Below are 24,853 nucleotides of genomic sequence, written 5' to 3' on the forward strand. Positions count from 1 at the left end.
CTGAATAAAACATATAGCAGAATTCAAAAGTAAAAAAAAAAAAAAAAAAAAAAAATTTATGTTTTAATTGAGCAATCTTTGTTTTTGTGATTTATAACAAAGTAACCTGTCATGTTTCAGGTGTCTTATTCCAACAGAAATAATTTTGCATAGTTTGAGCAGCTAGAACTTGTATCTTTTAAGCGATTGCATCTTTTATATCTTTTAAGAGCTACACAGTGTATCAGCTTGAAACCTAAACATTCAGACTCCTACTCATTAAAACTGGTTAACCAATAGCCTTTAATATTTTCTCTGCAGTTGAAAAAAAAAAAAAAACCTGGAAAATACAGTATTACATACAAGACGTTTTCTGAAAACGACTTAGTAACAAGTACCTTTGTTATTTCTAGAATAACTTTTTCAATTGACATTTTTTCAATAAGATATTTGTTATTTAATCACATCAACTCCATATCATGGCTCACCTCTTCTTTTAGTTAGCCTTAACTGGCATTAACCTTAAGTAATACTTGGGTGAAGTTTCCATTGTATAGTTAGCATCCTCTTAGGTAAAAGCAGTAAGGGCTTCTTAAAGCAACAGGACTAGGCTCCTCCTGGTTCTTGCAGATTGAAGACCGTGGTACAACAAGAGCATGCTTTACAGGCGTTCTGAAGACATGGAGCACCGGCACAACTAAACAGCTTGGAAGCCATTTAGAAGATGTGGTGCAACATCAAAATGCTTTACAGCTGTTTTTGAAGACACAGCTTATCTAATATATGTGTGTTTTTTTCCTGCACAAAGTGGTTCTGATTGGCCAGCCCGTATCAACGTTTACACTTCCTTTGAAGTAAAGATGTTAAGGCTAAGTTTATTTCCTCAATAAAGAAAACCTTTGGTTAGGAGACTAGCCAAATTGTCTCTGACTTAGATTACTTCTCTGTATTGTTAAGGAGGGGAAAATTACCTATTTTACGCTTCTCAAAATAAACACCAAAGACATATACACACACTACATCACCAACTTGGTGTAATAATGATTTTATGCACAGCAGATGCCCTGTGAGCCAGGAATGAATGGGAAATACTCATTCTCTTGAACCAAATACCATCATGCATCTAATAACTTTGTGGTTTATTTTCCATTGGGGTTCCTGAGTTCCAGCACTGCACTGTTCTTAATGACACAGTCATCAAACCCAAAATGGCATAAATAGGGAATTGCAGCATTTGCATGAAGTCACTCTGGTTGAAATATTTTGTATAGGAGCTGGATAGATAATTTAAAAAAAACTCCTGCAATATGCAGCACACACGTCTTTACAAATGGTATCCCTGAGATTATTCTGTAAAATTTACATTTGCAACTTATGAAGTCTGTTTCAGTGACGTGGTGTTCAGTTGGCTTCTTGTTGCTATATCCAGGACTCCAGGGCGGATTATTGATGGTGTGGGAGGTTTTTCTTTTTGTCTAGCCTCTAAATAAAGGGATTCAGGGTAAATTTTAGAGACATAAGGTTCATTTTGGCATAAGAACCAATTTTCCTACAATGCATGATGTGAGACAGCTGCATGAACAATACTGTGTCAAATGAAACCTTACACATTGTCATGTTGTGCTGGTTCATTCATCCAAGCTGTAGCATTTAATGCAAGAATATTGTCTTTTTTAGGGTCCTGTCCTTCTATTTGTCTGTCACTTGACATGATGAGCACAATAATAACTGCCTTGATATTGCACCAGTCTTCACCAATCTTTTATCACACACTCCTATCCTCCCATTGATATTTTGCATTGCATTTGGCCAAAGTCTAATAAACCCCATTTCCATTACCTCCACTCCTGTAGAATCACCCCTCTGCCCTCTATAAACCCAGTAAACCAAGCAGAGATACTTCAGAATTGGAAAGCCTGATGTTTAATGGCTCTGGTAGGCTGTGACCAAAGTTCATAGGTCTTCTTTTGCTCTTCAATAGTAACTTTTTGCTTTGCAATGTAAATGAATCCCAGGTTTACCACAAACCACAGCAGTGCTGACTCACTGCCTCTACCCAGGTATGTGGGCTAAAACAGAGTGCACATGATAAGAGCATTTCAACAGATAAGCTGTGGCCTGGAACACACAATAAATTGTACCAATGTGTCTAAACACGTTGCCATGGATTGATTTTCCACTTTAATAAGCAACAGCTGGGCATGAGCAGTCAGAACTCTGCCACGGGACAAAGCTGAAAGGCTACGTAATATTGAGCCCCAGTCACGAAGCTTCAAGTCAGGAGTTATTTAAAGACTTTTTTTTAAGTGTCTATTTAAATGCATTTCAAAGATAACGTGGCATTCATTAAACATTTCTGCATCTGTTCTAGATCCAGCAACAGTCTAGAACTGACTCATGAATATCAAACTGTATTTAATCAAATTGTCTTTAAACATGTCTTAAAATAACTCCTGGATTTTGTGACTCAGGCCCATCGTTCAGTATATAGGCGGTTACAACAGGGAATTGAAAATGATACCAGTAAAAAAAACAATATCACCATTCAAACTGTGCCTTGGAAATTGCTTTTAGAACCAAAACTAACTTCATAGACATCAGGCAGAAATTACCAGTGGTTATAACTGATAGTGTTACCAAGTGATAATATTTAATTTATTAAACACCCTTCGGTCTCATTTTGATGCTAATATAGTGAAAGCATCCATATGTACGTACATATGCTTAACTTACATTTTAGTTTATGGATCTGTTATAACATTTATAAACATGTCATTAATTATGCAATTATAGATTATGATTAGAAATAATATCCCTGATATGAAATATCTGTTTTGCAATAACATATATCTGGAGAACCTCTTAGTGATATTTGGTATAGACATACTTGCGGTTCTTCTTAAAAACAACAACAGTTCATGTTACACAACTGGAAGAAAACCACAAAGGATTTTTATTAAAGTTTCCTACCCGAATTGGTTCTTGCTAGTTATTCTTTTTTTATTTTATTGTTTTTGTTTCCTTTTTCAAATGTTACACAGAAGCCAAAAGCCTCAGAAACCACGAGGTATGCATGACCGAACCCAAGACATTCAGGCTCTCTGTGTGTCTGAACACAAGTGTTGTATTCACACACCGTTCTTTCCAATATTAAAGCAATCATTTCTTTTGTCTGCCTCTCATGGCAGTCCCTAGTTTGACAGATCTTGTTGTTAGGAAACTGATGACACTGCTGGTGAGTGTTATCACAATCCTGGATCAATTGCTCAAGTGTTTAAAATGTCATGATGGATTCACATCGCAGACAACTGTTTGAAAGGAGAAGCATGCCTGGAGAACTGTCTTTAGATTTATTATTCTTTCAAAATATCCCAGATGTCTTCCTGCTTGTTCTGGTTTGTCGGTTTAATAATTTAGTTTAAACGTTAAGTGTTAAATAGTTTTGCCTCACCATCTTGCTTCAATGTACTAGAAATATACAGCTGATCTGATTAGAGTCAGTCGATTCATTGGGGCGTTATCAAGCAAAACCATCCCATAGGAATAGGCCAGTAGGTACCTACTAGCCTACTAACCCCTAAATCTACTCTCTACCCATAAACCTAATGTTTACCACTAAAGTAATCTCTACCCCTAAACCTAAACTTGTTACTATTAAACTAACTTACTATTATTTCAACACTGCTTCTTTAGCACCCTTTAGTGGCTACTACATCTGACGCCCATTAAAGCGTTTGATCCTGACCTACTCTACCTGTTGGGAAGCTAGTAGGTACCTACTGGCTCATTCCTATGGGATGATTTTCCTTGACAACGCCCATTGAATCGAGTCAGATTGGGTGAAATATAATTACTGCCCAAATGTACTGAGAGACAAACGAATGGAGACACTAGCCAAAATGTTGTCTGCTTGATCTTAGTTTCTTAAGTAATGTTTATCATTTGTACAGCCTTGGATACAAAAGGACCTGCCAACCAAACACATACTGTAAGTCCCCTGTCAAAGTGGGCATGGTGACCTGACTAGCAACAGGAGATGGAGGTTTTTTTTTTTTGTATTTCATAATCAGATGAATCAATGTGCTACACACAATAATGAAACAAACACTGTTTTTACAGCTCATTATTATTGTACATTTTTTGAGAAGAATTAAAGAAATTATAATAATTGAGCACTAATAAAACATCACAGACAGCCCTCTGCCAGCGCAGAGCCATGCCACGGCTAAAGGCCTACTTTTCATACTCCGTTGCCAAAACACAGGATAACAAAGGGAAGAATGGCTGGTGATCTGAAAGATTTCTCCTGTGATGCAGATACAGTCGGTACGACTTGTCTATCCTGCGATATTTGAATGGTTTGACCTACTTAATGAGACTTCACAGACAAAATAGACTGAACTTTTAATATAAATCTTTCAGACCTGCACAGAGAAAACCGTCAATGTGGCCAGTCTCTGGTTGTAATCCTGTATTCCAATATTACTTGTGAGAAACACATGTGCCGCTAGTTAGCCATTTTGCAAATTATTGTAAGCTTTTAGGATTTTATTTTATTAGAGCATAAAAGCTGTTAACATAAACATGTATCACAGCATTTTGACTTGCCTGGTTTTGACACAAGGCCTTGCCCTTCAGGGTGCCTGGCTCTGCCTAGAAATTTAGATTCACAGCTCACAGACTGCACTGAGAGACAGGCAGGGAGGCAATTCAACTGCCATCCCCACTGGCAAAGCTGAACATGAGGTGGATGTTGGGGAGGATGAGGGAGGCTCAATAGCATGGCACAGACTGTAGAGAGAGGTATCCATATTCACGTTTTTTTGAAAAAAGCACTTATTTTAAATTATTTTCATCCATTTATCGTACTTACTAGATGCTCTCACTGGAATTTACTCATATAAGCAAATATTTTTATTATAAGTTAACTGCTCTCAGTCAAACTCGCTCTTATTTGAATTTGATCTTTTTTGCTACTGTTTTTATTGCTCTTATCTGCAATGTGATATTCTGCAATGTGATATTCTGTAATGTGGTATTTTGTAATGTGATAGTTTGTACTGTAATATTTTGTAACAATTCTAATGTCTTGTTGATTTTTTTGTATTGCTTAAATTTTTTGCATGTGTTTTATAAAGCTTTACGGTCATTTGAAGCTTTAATATCCCCTAATATCCCCTTTCCATTCCAGGACTGTGGATCTGGTTTGCGAGCAGTTGAAATAAAGGCTGTGTCTGTGTTCCTCCTCAGGATCTGCTCCACTTGACAGAGGCTGATTTAAAGCAGATGGGCATCCACAACCATGCACACCGGGCACACATCACCTCCAGCATCCTGGTGCTTCGAGAGAGAGAGAGGAGGAAAGGTAACCACAGGCACAACCGACAACAGCAACCATCTGATGGTTATAGAGTGCCACGAACAGGGGTCTCCAGAAGTGCTGACACACCCTGTGGCTTCAGATTCTCAGTCCTTCATTTAGCTGTCTGAATTGACTGTTAGGAGTAAATGACATATTTAAAGAGTATGCTGCTTTAAAATCATTTTCTTAAATTTTTCATTTTGTTATTTGTCCTGCCCATTTACATTTTTATGATGTTTCCAATCTTTGAGGGTTATTATTGCAATTCTTAAAATACTGTGTTTTTTGTTTATATTTGAATAAGTAATCGGGACTAATTAAGAGAAAGTTATCTATAATAATGCAACAACTGTTAGTAATGATTAGGTTAGGATTGAGGCTTTGATTGGTGTGATAAACTTTAAAATACAAAAGTATTTGATGATGACTTAAACCAATGAGAATTACAGGTAATTGTTGCTCTGCTAATTGTGAGCTTTGGGTATCATAAGGAGAAATGCTAACATGCTAGCAGGCATTTGCTAGGAAAGCTTAAGTATTGCCCTCCCAAAAATGACTTAAAATTAGCCCCTAATCTTTTACGAGTCAGGACACACATGGTAGCTGCTAATACACATGTAAAACAGAAAAAAAGGAATATTAGAAACACCCAAACACACAAGTGTCCGTTCAGAATAAACATTCCCCCAGCTGGGAAAGCTGTAGCGTTTTCATGCTTTATCTAATGATCTGACAGGCAGCTCCAGTGTTTGTACAGCAGGGACTAATGGTTGTTGTTCTTGTCTCCAGCCCCGCTGCATGCTGTTTATACTTTGGGTCCTGCTTTTGACAATGTGCCCTGTCGAAGAGAAGGGTGGTGGTAATCAATCAAAAGGGAAAAGAGCCAGTGTTTATAACAAGTGTATCTAGTCTCTGGCATTGTCCAAATCCACCCTCTCCACTTCAGTTCAGGATCCAGTGCCTTAACAAATGAAAACAGAACCGCAGTTTGGCCAGAACTCTGCTGTACTTTGTGATAACAGTTGTTTTAGGGATATTTTGTGAGGCACCAACAAGAAAAATGGTTTGTTTATTAGACTTGCCTTTTTTAGTTATATGCAGGCCTGAAACAAAATGTCCTTCTTGCCTCTGCAAATTATATAAATTAATTAGGGTGCATCTTTTTGTATAAGTGCTGTCATATTGTGTGGTTTGGAGCAGAGGGTTTACCCATTCTAGGTGGTGTGGTGGCACCCTTTCAATACATGCAACACATACACAGGACAAGACAGACATGTACAATGTTTACTAGTGTACTAGTTTGGTGATATTGTAATTTGCTACTATTTACTACTTAGCTTACCAGTTAACTAAACCTATTTTCAATCAAAATTGAACATGCTTCCTTCCCTATTGTTAGTTTCTGCAGGGCAAACCACTGTGCCCCAATAACACAGTGGGGGTGTGCAATAAACACAGTTGAGTAACAGGGGATTGTATCTCATCCATTGCAACAGCAGCCTCAATTAGCTTTGGGGCAAAGTTACACTGATTGTATGTGATTAGGATCTGAAAGAAAATGAAATGCCCTTAGGAATTAGAAACCATCCTTCTATTGTTTACTGGAGACCAGAATCACCAGGACCAGTAGAAGTCACTCTCTGATACTACCTAGTTACTTAAGCAACCATCTGAAAATATGTAGGCTAATGGGCTAATCTTTTACCTCCGGGATCAAACCAGGCAAAGAATAAATTAATCTGTCTATAGGCTTCCAGGATATAATTTACACATAATACTGTGTGCTTTATGAACATCCAGTAGACAGTACAAATGAAGAGCATTAGCATGGTTTCAACAGACTGCAGTGCACACTTGAATTTTGTAAGTATGGTCTATTCTGGAGACGTGGTGCCCTCAATCCTTATATCCTTCAATATCTTGTGTGGAGCAGCTTTAGTTTATATCGTCTTAGCTTTCTTAACAGTGATGGCTGGACGGAAAGCAACCCCCATTTCTTCGAATAAGAAGAAGATAAGCACAAACACCAGGGAGTGTGAATGAGCGGGTGAAAGGTATGAATGTTTGAACACTACCCCATACACACAAGGGAAGAAATGTAAACATGGTACAGTACATAGGTGTGAAGGACATGTCAATGTCTCTACAACAGTACGCAAACACAAGCATCAGAGCAGGACAGGAATAGCTATTTAAACTTTTGACAAAGCATGGATTGCACATGATGTAGGCTCTATACTGATGTACATTTACATTTTAATGTAGTTGCGTTTTGTAATAGCAATAGCGTATTCAAAATATGTTCCATACATATGGACTTCATTTTATAATCACTTCTTAAATACACGTTCCCTTGTATTAGTTTTAAAGGTGAAAACATATGCACTTTGGATGAGGTTTTTTGTAATACACATGGGCTCTAGATTAACATTTTTACACGGTAGCAGTATTTTGAAATGCCTGCTGTTTAGATTAAGCAAACAAATATAAGGTGGAAAAACAACACCACTTAAGTGTGAAATTACCTCCGCTTTGACTGAGTTGGAATAAAATTCTTCAAATCCAAACAACTACAGCTTAAGGCATAATTTACTCAGCAGGCTCTGACTCAAAACATATTTAGTTAATTAATGTATTTATTTATTTTTAGTAAGTTGTCATTTCCTTTATTGTACAAGTGAGTTTATCTGTGTTTTTACAGTGGTGTTGTTGTTACATGTGTGTAATCTTCAGATATTGAAATCGGTCCAGTTAGTTATGAAATTGTGTAGCTATACCATTACTTATGCTGCAGTGTTTGGACAGGGTAACCTTCCAGAAATATACTGAAGGATTACTGCGATATAAGATACTTGAATACAGTACTACTGTATCATATGAGTGTCACTGCCCTATTTGTACTAGTACTGTTCGTAAAGAAGTCAGTATATCAACATATACTTAAAATGCATATACACCATGTATACACATATCTATTGCAAATCTATTTCTGTTCAGCAATGTTAATATATCCCTATTGCCCCAAAAGAATTTACCAAACCTGCAGTGTTTGTGTAAGGATAAAACATGTTTCCTGGTTCATGGTAAACTGCTGCAGAGTGCTTTATTTAAATATAAAGCCTTGTATCATTTTTGTTTTAAGTGTCTAAACCTCAAGTTTACATTCCACTGTACATTACTGAATTGTGCCTGGTTTGTGTTTTTGTTCCCCAGTCTAAATTTATGTTCATATATTTGCTGGGTCATTCCACTTGTCATTTTATTTATAGCACACGGCACACAACAATATCAAGGCTTGGAACCAGATGTGGATAAAAGCTGAGTTTAAATGTAAATTAACATCTGTTTAGTTTCCAGTTGGTGGCTGGTTTGTTACCTTGTCCTGTTGGGTTTATTCATGACTACAGACGTTAGTGGGGCCAAGGAAGTGGGTTTCCATTAAGCAGCTGTTTTACGATGTGCTCACTGAAGGTGTGGTTCATTTCATTAATGTTTCTGTCCCAACTTTGGCTCTTCATCCATAACTGCGAAAAAACCAAATCTTGCAAAATGTAGAAACACTAAAAGAAACTTTAATGAAATTCAATAACATACATTTAAACTGAAAGTGTTTTTCAATGCCTTCCTTGCTTCTGTTTTAATCCAGGAGTCTACTGTTTCATGTGCCAGTGGCGTCTAGTGTTTTTCTTGCTCTTTGAGTCCTTGAGAGTCTGTGTTCATTGCAGGTAGAATAGAAAGCGATGCATGGGAGCTATTGTAGGTATTGGTTGCTTCTTATATTGAGTGGATCTTGTGATGCCATAGATATATACACCACTATTTAACCTTTCAATTGTGCTAAGTTTAGAAATACTTCAAAGAAACATAATAAATTCATGAAGACACTGAAAATAAATGGTATACATATGAAAATAAACTTAATACGTTGAAAATTACAGTCGAAAAAATTGCCAACTGAATTTTCTTTTAGTATTTCTAAATCCAGCGTTTTGTGGTTTGGAACTTGGTTTTGAATACTTTTGAAGGCTGCAACAACAATATGCATTATATAGGCTATAATATTTATCATTGTATGAATGTTAAGAATGTAACTTTTCATGTAAGAAAAGTTGATTAATATATATGTAGCATCAGTATACATTCCAGCATACGCACTATATAGGCCTATAACACCTATTTGCCATACTATACTGTATATTTGTATGAGCTGCCCATGTGCTATATCTAATCTAATTTTAGAGATATCTCTGACCTTTGCTGAGTTTCTCTTGGTGGTATTCACAGTAATGTGATAGTGCGAGGGACTGAGTCAGTCATTCACATGTATGTTGATGATGGTATTCCTGTGACTTGCAAAACTGTTGGTTACCATAGTAAGAAAATATCACCATGTTTACAGCTGTAGATGAGGCCAAATGAGCTGCCCCCACCCCTTTTTTGGTCCACAGCATTTATTTTAATCTTCGATGTTGAATAAACTAGATATTTCAAAGATGACACTGCTGATGATAGTTGCTGCTGCTTCCTGGTACCTAATCGCTTCATTTGTTATCCTGTGTAAAGGTTAACTTGGTAAAAGCATATTAAAGTGTGATAAAGTGTAATGAAAACTTCACAAAGCCCAGAGCATATTAAAAACCATGCTGATTTACTGTGGTAAACTTGTATAAGGTTTTTATGAAACTCCAATGATGTTGCTGCCCCCAACAGGAAAGGTACCAGGATACAGCAGCTTACCTATAGAGTTGCATTGGCTTGTATCTAAAATATTTTCTGAAAACTGCATGCAACCACACTGATTGGTACAGTATAGTAGGCTATTTGCTAATAAAACATTATCCCAAAGGCACAGGGGAAGGAAAGATGCATTGGCTCCATATTTACCCTAAATGACCCTAAATGCCATTTCAAAGTTTCATTAATCCATTCATAAAAAGGTAGGTCTGCTAATTTTCAGTCTAAACCTAACTGAGTCTCAGCACTGATTAAGTAAGACTGTAGTAGTCTATTCTCTTTGGCTTGAGATACCTAATGTGGCAAACTGTATTGCTTGAGCTATAAACATGAAAAGGGATAGTTATCTTCAAAAACTACTTTGATTCAATGAACTGTCAAAGCTATTAATCAGGATTGGTTTTCAATGGAATTCAAATCCACAGGCTTGCTTCACTTTCAGACTGCTAATAAAATGAAGCTGTAATTCCCCTGCAGGTAATTGAAATAGGCAAGTCAATGTATTTACTTTAAAACCATAACACTGCTGAAGCAGGTTCCCACTTGAAATTAAGTGATTGAATTTAAACTGCAAAATAAAGAAAATCTTTTCAAAATGTCTGCTCTAGTGCACTGATAGTGTAAGGATATATTGCCTACATTGTCAGACAGGTAACACAACAATAACAATCCATGATGTGTACAGAACAGAAAAGCCAGAGCTCTTCCTGCAGTGATTTAGAGGACAGATCTCAAACCCCAGTGCACTAGAGCAGCCATTTTGAAAAGAGCTTTGAAACAGCCTAAAGTTAAGTGGAAAAAGTTGTCAGGATGTTAACAATGAAAAGACAAATTACAGCTACATTATTTAAACAGGTGTAGCAACACGTGGGAACCCTGCTACTGACTCTTTAAATAAGCAGTGTGTGATAATGTAGCTTTGTGTATTAGATTTAGATTAGATCCCAGTCCATCGATGCTCACCCAGTTCCTAGCAGTGGACTGGACCAAGAGGAACCGGACCAGTATTGATGGCCCGAATGGCTTCCCCTCATTCATTAACTTTCTTATGTTTTATGTTTTTATGGCTGAGACCTGAAATCTAAATCGAACCAACTCTTGAAGTAAAATGAGAAACGCATTGGTCAGGTCCCTGCTTGACTTTCTGCTGCACTTTTGAGCAGCAGGCTGGCTGCCCCATTAATCTGCAGGGGTCGGCCTGGAGCCGTTCTGATAAGACTCAATGTGTGTGCCTGTTTAATAACAAGAAGGGTTGAAGTGATGATAAGAGTTGGGTCACTCACAGTGACTTTGTGTGCAAAAGATGGGGAGGATAGGTAACGTGATATTGTAACTGAGATTCAGTAATTCTCGTACTTGTAGATCAGCAGTTATTTTTGTGCCTTAGAGAAAACATTGGTCACCATGGTAAGAAAATACCATGGCCTGTTTATTGCTTTTACACCAACATTTATTTTTTCCATTAATTGCTAACTATTACCAATAATTGAATTATGTTGTGTTTTCCCACAGTATAGGAGAGCTTTAACTATTCTGGATGCACCTCAAAATATAGGCACATTAACCACATGTTGTTTACCACTTTGCACACAATTCTGTCATTATTAGGAAGGAACTCCAAACATTAGCAGCAATGTATTTACAAAATACAATGCAGTTAATGAATTGTAAAGTGTAGCCATGATTTCTAAAAATGTCCAGTTTTATCAGTACCCAGCACTAAAAGTAAGAAATCTGAAGACACATGTTTGATATCATGTATGAATATATAACATGATCTCACTATCAAAACATTGCTTAGGAAACCTCTTCTTAGAACTGACTTTTTCTAAACTAACTTTATATTATTATTATGATAAGTAACAGTTAATAAACAAAGTCGTTAAAAATAATGTGTGGCCAATAAAACTGCTTATAACACAAGTGAGAACCCTCAGAAGGTTGGTTCGAGGACTAGTTCTGTAGCATTACTGGTGCTTTTCCAACCTCAAAATAGTACAGACTGCACCTGGAGTTTCTTTTGATAAATAGAGGCAAATGTGTTTAGTCCTGTGTTCTAGCTGAGGACACAACGAGAATAATAGTTCATCACAAAGTTCATTACTTTAACCGTCGTTGTCTTTTATATTTTACTGCATGAAACACCTGTGTTGATATAGGTTGTCACTATGCTCACCCACAGCAGATCAGTGAGAACATATACAGTCATATTTAAATTGGTGTTACTAATAAAATTAGACAAGTTTCTATGATAAGCCTTTATCTTTTACTGCCTCTATCAGAAGGAAGTTTCTTTTCCCTTTTAGTGTTTACTAGACCCGACAAAGCTTTCACCCTATGTTGTATACTTTTTAAATAATAAAGGTTTTGATTAATTACATCTAGTCTAATGTTCTTGGACCTTTTCAAGACTGTTAAAGTGCAGTGGTCTAGAAAGGTTTCGTTTATATCAAAGTATATTTAATTAAATCTTTGTGAACAGAAAACACTTCTACTGCAAAGTCAGCAGCAAAATAAGCCAGTTTGTTAATTGTTAAAGCATTTTAAAAACATATTTAATCCATCTGTGGCTTAACCAGGATATACCACAGCATTCTGTGATATAAGCCTTCATATCGGGTGGAGGTTCTGAGGGTCTGACTGGATAGCACACAGTCAGAGAGTGGGTGGGGCTGTGAAGTAGTAAATCATCACTGTGGAGCTGTACTGCTCAGCAGAGGTGTGTGTGGTGTGGGTAAGAGCATTGAGAAGCAGGGCACAGGGCAGTGCGGTTCACTATTGGAGAGCTGGTACTCAAGACTGCAGCACACTACAGGAGAGCTGGTACTGGCACTCGGCATTACTGGAGTTCACGAAACAGGGAACAGAGTTAAAAGTTCAGGGGTTTGGCAGGGATCCTTGCAAAGCATGTTTTGGTTTTGGGACGCATTATTTTAAAGGAACAAAAGCCTTTGCTCATTTCAAAAGAGTTCAGCTGAGATATATAGGTAAGCCTGCAATGCGTTCTATATCTGTAGTGCTTGGTTGTGAATTGTTTCATGTATTGTGAGATGTGGAAGAAGTGTGGTACCGGTAGTTGTTTGAAGCAGTGAGAGAAAGAGAATAGATTTGTAAAATTAATTGGTTCAGTTAAGGTTTGGCTTATAATTGCAAAGCTGAGAAAATTATTCTGGAGTTAGAAAATGGCACAAGATTGATCTTAATTAAAAGGACTAGTAAAAAAAAAAAAAACAATTATAGGGATTTTAAATTGTTGATCAAATTTAGATACAAGAGGAGGGATTTGTGTAGGACTGTAAATATGTTTTTTTGTATTTGAAATATGTATGAATGTATGTGTATGCCACAGCAGTTATGTGTGCAGTGGTAGGCTGGCTGGAATGTGTACATATGTGTTAAGGGAGTTAATTGATTTAAAATTGATACTCAAATATTGCAGAATTGTAATGTTGAAATGCATATATTACATTATATGTAGATTATCATATGAGATTTAACATAAACTATGGGATTCATCTTTTAATCAGATGTCCACATGCATGATCTGAATTCATTTTCAATATTAAAAGCCTTAGTGTGTGTGTGTGTGTGTGTGTGTGTGTGTGTGTGTGTGTGTGTGTGTGTGTGTGTGTGTATATATATATATATATATATATATATATATATATATATATATATATATGAGAGTAAAATAAATAAAAACATATAAAATTCATTAAATGTCACATTATTTTCAAAAAGACATTTTGAACCCTGCTCGATAAGCGTTCTCATTTTAAATATATCAGTACTATATATACTATCCTATGATACAGGTTCTTTCAATGCTGAATAACTGTATATGAATGGAAAGAAGAAAGCAAAAGTAAAGTTTCCTATGTATTTCATTATTGCTGTAGAAAAACAAACACTGTGTGTGTGTGTCCGGGTGGGGGGTATGACAAAGTTTGACTAATTTCTTCTGCATCGCTCTTTGCTCAGAGTTTTTTAATAAGTTTCACCCCTCTGATTAACATGTCAAGCAGCACTTAGTCCCCTCTCAAAGTGGTTGAAAGGAGCACTGCTGGAAGCAAAACAGTTTGTGGAGGCAAACTTTGCAAGACATCATTCCCCTGTCTTAACAAAGAAAAGACCCCAAAATAAGGGCTGTCAGTGACAGTTGGGATCTTTGTCCTGTTCTGTGGTGATGTGTGCAGAATAGAAGGCTGTCTGTGCTGGCTGTCTCAGTGTATGGGACCCACACAATCACATTTGGCTCACTGGTTTAAGCTGACTCACTTTTCCTTCCTCTTCACATTTTTTGCTGGTTTATCTGTGGATTTCTTCCCGTTACGTTTCCTGCGATTAGGGCAAACCCTGTTCGAGTTAATTAAATTGAGACCTTTCAAGTATAAGTTTAATAGTTTAAGCATGAGTTGATAACCACTCAGGATATTCCACCAAGCTGCCCATCACTTCTTCTGCTGCAAATTATAAGCAGGCTCCCAAGATAGCAGGGAAATAACTACGTGCAGGTTTGCAACCTTTCATCTGTTGAAAATGAGTTTTTTGCAGTGTCTCGTGTTACGGTTTCTGTCATTTTAACCCATCGTCATTTAAACGCTAGTTTTCTGATTTGACTAATTGGTTTGCTCAGAAGGGATATTCACGCCACAGAATGCCTTTGCATTCAGGCACAAACAAAGCTGTGCAGACAGATGCTCTCTAGAATTAAGAGCTTAAGAATGTGCGACATGGATTTTGCATGCATAATGCATCTGCACCTCTGCAAATGATCTCATTAGCTGCAATAGTAGGACTTTTTTTCCTGTTAACCCTGTGCTGGTTCTCTCTTTGTCTGGAAGGAAAGTACAAGTGCACGTTAATCAAACAGGATTGCATTATTCAGATGTTTGTGGGGATGGGTGGAGGTGTCCTGGGTTATCACAATTTCTGTGTTTCAAATGAGAAGGTTTTGTATTTTTAATGTCACTAAGCGTTTGGTCATTTATGATTTAAAAATTGTGTAGACAGCAGTAGACAACATAAACCTTTGTGTTTTTCAAAGTATAGGATAAATGAATTCTTCCCCATGCTGCCTCTGCCACCTCATCTACACTGCTGAAGGCACTAGCTGAACCGTTTGGCAACTTCACATCATATCAGTTGACTGTTTTGAAGTTATGGATTAACAAGTCTTCTTTGGAGCAGAATTTAGCCCACCTCCCTGCAGTTCAAAACAAAGGCTCCAGGTTACAGGAGGCTTCCTGTTCAAACGCAGACCTTAAATTGTTCACTATAGCATATATGATAGTACCTTATGAAAGTCGTTGATTGGAATGGGTTTTACGTAAATCTGACAATAAGAAGTCAGAAATTGTTTTATTATTTTATAATTCTAGCTAATCCTGGACAGGTAGAATAGTTTACATCACTTAGCAAGTCTTAATTATCAATGTGCCATGCACTAAAAAAATATTGAAATTGATAACAGTGAAATAGTGGCCTTATGCACTGTATGTATCTACAATTTACTATTAACATGCTCCAATACCAGTTGTATTTATTTTTATTATAATTTCTGTTAAAATGACAGTGGGCAACACTAGTAGTTTTTCAACTATATCAGCTATGCCAAACATCTACAGCAGTAAACAACACTTTCAATATAAATCTCAGCTTACAATTCCAGCATGCAAGGCTTTAGGGCTTTATAATAGCCAGGACAGTGCTGCGTGGTCCTCTGGAAAGGATGTCACTAATCCATGTAAGTGCATCTGGTATTAGGAGTCGATTGGAGTGACCAGTGAAGCAGCACAGATTGTCTCAGTTGGAGTCTAAGGGTGGAGGAGCTGTTTTGATTAACCAGAACAATACAGGATTAACCCCTTCTGTTCCACCAATTCAAGCCAGTCCGAGAGGAGGTTAATTAGTTAATAGCATTCCTCCACAGCAGCTGCAGTTTGTATGGAGACTCTTTTAACCATTATGCCAAACATAGTAGCAAAGTGTGTTGAGTTACTATACACAGTGCAACATATTGAAAATACCAAATAACAACAGCAAAAACATAAGAAATACTTTAAAACAACAGCAAAAACTTAAAAAAATACTTGAAATTGGAAGTCTGTTTGTTCTAGGTAAACACATTTTAAACTTTTACATTTCATTTCTCTTTTGCTTCTAACACAGAGCTCAAATGTGTCAAATATTAAACCTACTGCTGCAAATATTAACGTCATGGAAAGCATGTTCCAAGGAGAGAGGAAGCGTTTGTTCCCACAGCTACCTTTTTGAAGGGAGGGGGTATAAATAAACTGGAGTCTAAACTGTGGAAGAATATAGTAAACCGACACCAAGGATAGATTTGAACATAAATATTGAAATATATACAGTAGTCAGCTGTGGCTTGTTGAGTGGATTTAGATTTAGACACAAAGAGGTCAAATGATTTGAACCCAGCTGTACCTGCTGTCTTCTAGTTGTCTCCTTGAACCACTATCACCATTTGCATGTAAATGGCCCCAGTGATAGTTTTGTTGTTATAGTAGTAACTCCCAGCACCTGTTTGATTCTTTGTTATGTAGTCTACCCTGCTTTCCAGTGACACCTGCTGGATTAGATGGGTAAAAGCAGCTGCAGACCACCCCAAACCCGGTACTCAATTTTTTGTGATACGCACTAAATCTAATTATCTGCCCACTGCTGTGCTTGAAATAACATGATGGAGAGCATATGAAAAACTAAAAGTTAATGCCACGCTTCTGTATCTAATGTACTTGGCTCAGTTGTATACTTTCTCTGTGAGCACTTTTTGCATACTGTACACTTGGTCATATAACAATGCCATTGCTGACCACTCTTTAGAAGAGTAAATGGCTCCACAAATTCACTTTCACAGAGGTTTGGCTGTGTTTTAGTCTGATAAAGAGAGTGTATTAAACAGTGTACCTGCAGCTAACTAACACCTGCCCTGACATTTAACATTCTGTCTACCAGGCTGTGTGGGCGCAGCAGGGGGAGTATAATTGGACACAGTGTTGAAGAGTATACAGTTCCTATTTTGTGAGCACAGGTGGTTAGCCCAGCAGGGTCACCCAGATTTCTGTCTGCTTGTACAAGTTCATAGCATGGTGTTAGTTTTGAAGAGTGCAGTCCCCTGGTCAGCAGTATCTGACTTGACTTGTAATTTACTGCACTGCTCACTTGACCTTCACATTTAAAATGGCTGTGAGGCAAGGGAGTCACGTTGTAAATCTTGCTTTGGAGACCCGCAGTGTCCTCCTCTCCTGTGATGATGCTAACTAGCCTGAATTCAGAGATGCCACTGCTGACTGGCCACTTTGTAATTCTGAAATGTTTGCACAACCAAGCAATGCAGTCATAATCTAAAATGCAAATTTAAATGTTGTTTATTTCCATCTGCAGCCACCCTCATTTTAAAATGCTGAAATGACAAGAATTTACATTTACCCTGTTGGTACTTTATTTAATACTTTAATACTAGATATACAGTTGTAGTCAAAAGTTTACATACCTGAATGGAAATGTATAAATTCTAGAAATTTCTCAAATAAAGAATTTTAGGAAACATTTTTTTTGTAGCAAAACTTTTGCGGATAAGGAAAAAATTACAAGAAATAGACTATAATCTACAATTACTTATTTCACAATTGTTTTTGCAAAAAAATGTTAATTCAAAAGTCATAATACCCTTTGATGCTATGATAGCATTGTCTACATGGTGCAAGAAATTTCAATATGATAATGCAGAACCTAATTCTAGAAAATGCTGGATTGTAGGTGAACATTCTTAGAGAGTATAAAAGGGTTAGGCATAGGATGATTGCTGTCATTACCAATAAGTCAAAAAAGGGAAAAAGTAGAGTTATCTGAAGACCTTAGGAAGAAACTGATTTATTGTCATAAAGCTGGAGAAGGGTACAAGAAGAGTTCCAAGCATTTGAGTTCCGAACTATCTCAACTATTATTTCTATTATCACAACTCTCCCGCTGTCTGGAAGAAAGGTTCCAGACAGAACAAGTAGAAGAATTGTGAGGAAGGTTAATAACAATCCGAGATTGACTGCCAAAGACAGTCAAAGTGAATTGGCTGCACAGTTTGTAAAATGGCATTTGAACGATGGATATGAGTTCTGGTTAAAGGTTTTGTGGCGTGATGAAACAAAAAAATCAAGCTATTTGGTCACACTGATAGTCGTTACGTTTGGAGAAAGTCTGGAGAGGTGTACAAAGAAAAGACCATACCTACTGTCAAGCATGGAGGTGGTAATATCCTTCTATGGGGCTGTTTTTCCTCTAATGCCACAGAGCATTTAGTTCCAATACATGGTAAAATGGATTCCATAGCATACCAAAAGACATTAGCCAATCATCCGCTTCCAAAACAACACGAAACCCTCCGCTTCCAAAACAACAATTATCCAAAATACACACCAAAATCTATTTCAGAATGGTTAAGGAAGAACAATATCATGGTTCTGGAATGGCTTGGTCAAAGTTCCAATTAAATCTGATTGAGAATCTTTGGTATGAGTTGAAGGCGGCTCTGCACAAGAGAAGTCCTTGGAATTTGAATGAACTTGAACAATTTCGCATTAAAGAATCATTAAAAATCACTAAAACAAAAAACATTCCAGAAGCTCTTTGACAAATATCCTAATCGCTTAAAAGAGGTTTTTATTGCTAAAGGTGCCTCAACTGGATCTTAATTTCATTTTCCTTGTCAGGGTACTTTTTTAAAAAAAAAAAAAAAAAAAAAAAAAAAAAAAAAACTGCTGAAATAAATAATTGTAGACATCTATTTCTTGTAACATTTTTTTCTTTTGCTACAAAATATTTTTTTTTACAATTTGAGAAATTTCTCAAAATTATATATTTCCACTGGGGCATGTAAACTTTTTGACTACAACTGTATATGAATTTCTTTTCCTATTTTGCGTCCTGTTGTTTGTTTTACAATATATATATTTCAGGAGTGTTAAGTTAGTGATAACTTAAGTTTGCTAATATTGGCTGGCTGGCACACTTGTAATACCTACACTGTGCTATTTTCTTCCAGATCTGAAGATGATGGCTGAAGGGAAGTTCGCCAGCCTCCCCAGGAGCATGCATAGGAGCCGGCAGTGCTCGCTGGCTTCTTCCATGGACCTCCTGAGCAGCAGAGCCGACACAGCAGAACCGCGCACCAATGCCTACCAGGGGGTTTCCATCCATGGCACCCTTCCCAGGAAGAAGAAGGGCACAGCCCCCATCCGGTCCTGTGACATGTACAGCCACATGGGCACGCTGCCACACTCCAGGGTCAGGCCCCTGAAGACCCCGTTGCTTCATGATGTGATTCAGGAGCACCCATTTGAAGATACGAGGATGTGTTTCAGGTAACTAATATTCACACTATAGGAAGGTGAGAATAATAAACCTAGAACCAGGGTATTCAGTCACACACGTCTGGTAACACCGCATTAGGTCAGTCACATAAGCAGGAAATGTACATTAACATTTTGTTCATAAGTTCTCTTTTTTTTATTATAGGAATCTATGAGGAAAACAGGTTCTTCTTTTCATTTATTCTGTTTTTTTTAACACTGGGATAAACATGCTCCAGAGGATAAACATAAAAAGTGTTTCGAATTTTTAATGTACAAAAACACAGTCCTGGTCCCCAAACACAAAAAAGCCGCAGTGTATGATTTATGAATTCCAACTTCCCTTGAAATTATAATAGCAATTCATCTACCAGTCAGCTATGTTTTTTCAGAAACCTATGGCTTCAGAACTATTCAATCGGAATATGAAACACCTTTTTTTTGCAGTTCACAATTTAATGTCTGTCTGCCAAAATTCTCTCTTCATAAACAGCAAGTCAAAGTCAGTTTTTTACAGTTGTAGTACAGCACATTAATGCAGCCTCCTCTGTGTCTGCATGTCCCTTCTGAAGCTTGTTTCATTGTGACTCAACCCCAGGCACTCGTCTGAAATAAACAGTTGAAGTGTCTGGCACGGCAAGCCAGATATGATCAGTTTGGATGAGTTAGTACTTGCCTTTCATTGCAGTTGGCTTGATTTTTATCCTTCACATTAGGTCAAAACTTCCCTGTAGCCTGCAGATGATATCAGAGTAAACCTGGAACAGAACTGTTGTCTGCGACGATTTCAATAGCAGTTCCTCTCTCCTTTGCAATTGTATACATTTAATAGCAAAGATTTATTGGCTTGAAGACGGTTTGTCTCAATGACACGTTGTAGTCAAGTATTCACTTGGAATTTGAATTAGATGTTGCCCCCCAGCACTATTCCTCTGGGTTAAATCCTTACCCTGCTCTGAATGTACTCGCTTGGTCATGTTGTGTAAACTTTACATTTTTGTGAGGCAGGAGCTGAATGGCCCATTTTGAACATGTTGGTCCTCATAATAAACCGAGAAAGAAACAATAAATATTAAAAATGACCTGAAAATCTAAATGTTATTGTTCCTTCTATTTGCAAACCCACCCTGTGGATACTAAACTGTAGACAGTGTTCTGTATCCTAACAGAGTTGCAACATGTTGCTAATCGTATAAAAACAAACCTGAATTGCCATAACGACACAATGCAACTCTGTGTGACATGAGATTGTACTGTGATTTCCAGACTAGCAGGGGCTTTTATCAACCTCTTTGTGCTTGACACTGAAGAGGACAGTCAGCTACGCTTTGCAAACACGCACAGAGCTCAGAATATGACGAATAGATGAGAAAACTTGAGAAGCAAAAACAGGACAGCTAGGTTTTATTCTGAGGCCTACAGGTGTTCATCTGAGGCATACAGCAGCCAAAGGCAAGCTTTGTCTGCTCCAGCCTTGAAACAGAGGTAACTATAGTGAATTTGAAACCAAAGTAACTATAGAAACTTAGACACCTGTGGTGTTTCCTAATGCACCTTTTAGACATGCTTGTCACTTGCAGTTGGGATTATCCACCTTTATGTCTGTGGATATGTTTAGTCACAGAATGTTCTGGGTGATGGACGCAGTTGTGGTCAGTTATACAGCTAGACAGCTTCCTCTTGGTTTAATCAGTGCTGCCACTTCATTATTTTAGCTAGACCACAAGAATATTCTTTTTATATCTTGCCCACTGGTTTGATAAATGGGCGGCACTGCAATTCACAAATTGTTGGTTTGGCCTACAAAAGTTAGACACATACAAAACTATTTATTCTATCAAAACAGACCACATTCTCCAAGCAACTTGTAGCTCAAGCTTTGGGAATGACTTGTCTTTCATTTTAGACCAGGGGGGTTTTACAGTGAAATATGTTAATTAATTTGTTCTCATTACTTGGATAAATAAAGGAATTTAAATTAACAGATGTAGATTTTTTTTTTTACAGTGGCAAGATTTATCTTGCTGTATTGTCACACATCACTGTGGCATGTTTAATAAACTTAAACGGACTTGGCAGGGCATGCAGGTCACTGGATAAGCATGTAAAGGAACTCCTTGTTTGAAGAATATCTCAAGGATGTTCTGTAAAGCCTGTAGCCCAATTGATTTGGCTTACATCATGCGGTTCTATTTGGATGCAAGTTCAAGGAATACATTTTCTTTTAAGTTTCAGATGCTCGGCTCTTCACAAATCTGCAGTCAATTAACAAGCTGTTTATGGTTGAATTTGTAACATCCTGCTCGTAGTCATTGGAATGTAATGTAATAGGTTGTGGGAATGGGCTATACAAACTTGACCTTTAGTTAGTCTTCTCAACGTTGGGTCAAGTGGTGATGTATTTTTTTTGCTGAAAAAGATTAATATAAACATGTTTTTTTTGTGATATTTATTAATAAGGGTATATTGGCAATGTTGTAAAAAAACCTCATCAGAATTATAGTAGCACCACAATAGTACAATAACAGTTGCTGTGCGTACTCAGTTAATTTTATCTGATCAGTTTTGTTGAGGTAAAACTTTAAGAAACTATAAAGGTTTATTTTAAAAGCATTTACTCCAGTCTTTATTTACCTCTTATTTTTGGAAAGGAAATTCCGTGTAAGTTTACAAAACCAGGACCAACTAAACAACTAAGCAATATAATTCAACTCTCGTACAATCTCAAGTGGTTTATTTCTCATTTTGTAACATTAAACTTGTATTTTTTGCTCCTTTCAAAAGAATAGGAGTTCATTAAATACTCAAGACCCTATATCAAGGACTTTATCTCTCCTAGTGTCTTCTGCCTTATCTAATGAAAGAACATTGCCCCTTAAGTGAAACATTGTGTCTCAAAGCAAATTTTTATTGTGAATTGCTGACACTTTATAGTTACATCATCTGTTTACATGATAATCACCCAGTTAGCTTTGGTGAAACATGTAACTACAGCCCTATATCCGGTTATCGGTTATGCTTGTGTTGCTGAAATACTGAGTGCTTTTATGAATAAAAACAGTGAGCTCTTTTTTTTCTCTACAATAAGGGCTAAAATGTAAAACTGTAATGGTGACCAACTGTAATACAGAAGGGGTTAGCTGAAAATTGGGAAGATGGGTTTGCATGTGATTTTACATTTCAAGGACATCTTTACATATAGGTCAGAAATGCACAAGCAATTAACACAGGGATGTGGGGAAGGTGTTCTAATAAGGTGGCCAAGCTGTGAGTCCTTAGTTAATAGAACTCCCTCACTAGGCATACCTCCTTACAGTGTTTGGGTTATGCACATTGACACAGATATGAGACCCACAAAATTACTTATTTATTTATTTATTTATGTCAATTTTAGCAGCAATGTCACTCCTAAAAAAACCGACCATGCATTTTAATGGAGTATTCCCAAATCTTACTCCTATTTTATTTTTTCAAATCTCACTCATTTGGATTTTTCTGACTAGCCTCTCGGATATTGCAATACCTTAATTACAGTATGAGGCCTTTTATAGTTGTCGATAGCAGACAATATCTCTTCATGCAAAATAATAATAATTGAATGCAGGTCTACAGCTCTTCTCTGTATCATTGTACCTGAAAACGGGCTTCAGCCTTGTATCTGTGAAGAAAAATGAACATGCAAGGTGAAAAAGCAGGTGATTGTTTTTTGTGTGCTCCAGTTAGAAATCTGAATTATCCCTGTTAAGCTCAATGTTAAACAATACAGAAAAGAGCTCTAGACCAGATTATCTTTGTCAAGGGCACAGTGTCAATTTCATGTTTTGGTTTTTCAATCCATTTGGGACCGAAACAAATGCCTTATTGTCACCTTTATTCTGTTGTTTCCCATAAGCTGAAACCCGGCAATAATATAGCCCACCAAATGCTTTTTCAATGCTGAGTAAATGTGAATTACGGTCAAATACATGCTCCCCCTATCTTGTATCTTTACCACCCTAACAACATTGGTCACAGCTGCATAAACTGCAAAGCTCCTGTCAGTGTTGCCTGCTGATTTGAAAAGTTCAATAATAATCCCTATCCTTGGTATTTTTGTCACAAAATGGTTGGGAAATTCACACTATTATGTGATCTTTTCTCTTGTCTGGGTTGTCAAAATGTTGTTTCAGTGGTTATCTTTCTCCTCTATTGGACGCTCCATTGAGGTAGGTTCACCGAAGCGTGTGATGCTGCTGTGCTGGGGTCAGCCTCTCTCTTTGGGTGATTTATGCTGCTTTTAATAACAGCTGCTGATATCTAACATCCCGTTCTGAAGTTTACTTTTTCTCGCAGTAGAGGGAACTTGGTAGCTGCATAAAAACAATTCAATCCTCAGTGCACGCTTTCAATAAAGGTTTAGAAACTGAAGAGAAGAATGTGAAACCTGCAGCTCTCACACTGTTTTCAGATCAGAAGACTCCACTGCAAGCTGTGGTCTTTGTGGAACCCAGACCGCATAAAATAATGCTGACAGACTTTATAAGCCTTTTGTCAGAGCTCCTGGGTATCTCCGTTTCCAAACAGTGACTTCTGAAATTTACCAATAATTACGTCTCTCAGTACTAAAACTTGACAAGTAAATGATAAATTCGGAGGTCAAATTATTAGCATTAATCAAGGCCTTTACTCCAAAATGCAACTGGCTTTCATTATTTAAGTACTACTTAAAGTGGGCCTACATTTACTTCCGATATAACATGAGCAGTTTTAGTTTTCTTTCACAAAAATGATGCAATTAGCAAGTTAAAACCACAAACTCCTTGACTCTCTGTTGATAGTTCATGTAATTGTTGCAACAGCATAAAACAATAATTCCCACTGCAGTTGGCAACTTAACTGTAATTGTTCCATACATAATTGAAACAGAAGCCCTGCCATGTGCAGAGCAGTGTGGGCAACTGCAGAAGGAACGATGGTGCAAAGATCTTAAATCGGGCTGTGAGATTTCTAGAGAAACATTTGGTAGCCAGGAACACAGGGAGGCAAACTTTCCAGTGGTCATGACTGTTGTAAGATATTAAGTAAATAATAATTTTTGTATTTTATTACCCATAACCCCAACTTATCCTTAAAATACTGATTATTAACAGTTATTCGTGGAAACCCAAGATCATTCCTGTTTTGCCCTGTTTATATAAAGCAAGATCCTTTTATTATGAAAAAAGAAAATGTTTATTTTCACATGAATGCTATCTGCATACTTTCTTGGCTATTTTTCCCTGTGGTCATACAATGCGTGCCCCTTCCCTGTTGCAAACTTAATGCATCATGTCCTGCAATATTTCCTGTCGGCTAGGAAGTTCAGAAACATCTTAAACTGTTCTGAGTTCTGATAAGTTTTTATTAATTGATCAGGAATGTTATAAAAGAA

At 37.2% G+C, this 24,853-nt stretch overlaps 1 protein-coding gene across 4 annotated transcripts in view; it reads left to right on the forward strand.

The window, feature by feature from the left end:
• Positions 1-24,853, forward strand: part of LOC121327326 (breast cancer anti-estrogen resistance protein 3 homolog) — an 82,109-nt gene that overhangs the window by 20,135 nt on the left and 37,121 nt on the right. For 2 of the 4 annotated variants that reach the window (XM_041271285.1, XM_041271284.1), the window contains exons 3-4: positions 5,230-5,344; positions 19,137-19,455. In XM_041271285.1, coding sequence (XP_041127219.1) covers positions 5,230-5,344; positions 19,137-19,455 — 434 coding nt within the window. Of the gene's footprint in view, positions 1-5,229; positions 5,345-12,810; positions 13,063-19,136; positions 19,456-24,853 lie in introns of those variants that run through there. The other 2 variants (XM_041271286.1, XM_041271287.1) reach the window with 2 other exon arrangements.

The sequence above is a fragment of the Polyodon spathula genome, chromosome 14 (assembly GCF_017654505.1).
Source record: "Polyodon spathula isolate WHYD16114869_AA chromosome 14, ASM1765450v1, whole genome shotgun sequence".
NCBI classification, from domain to species: domain Eukaryota; kingdom Metazoa; phylum Chordata; class Actinopteri; order Acipenseriformes; family Polyodontidae; genus Polyodon; species Polyodon spathula.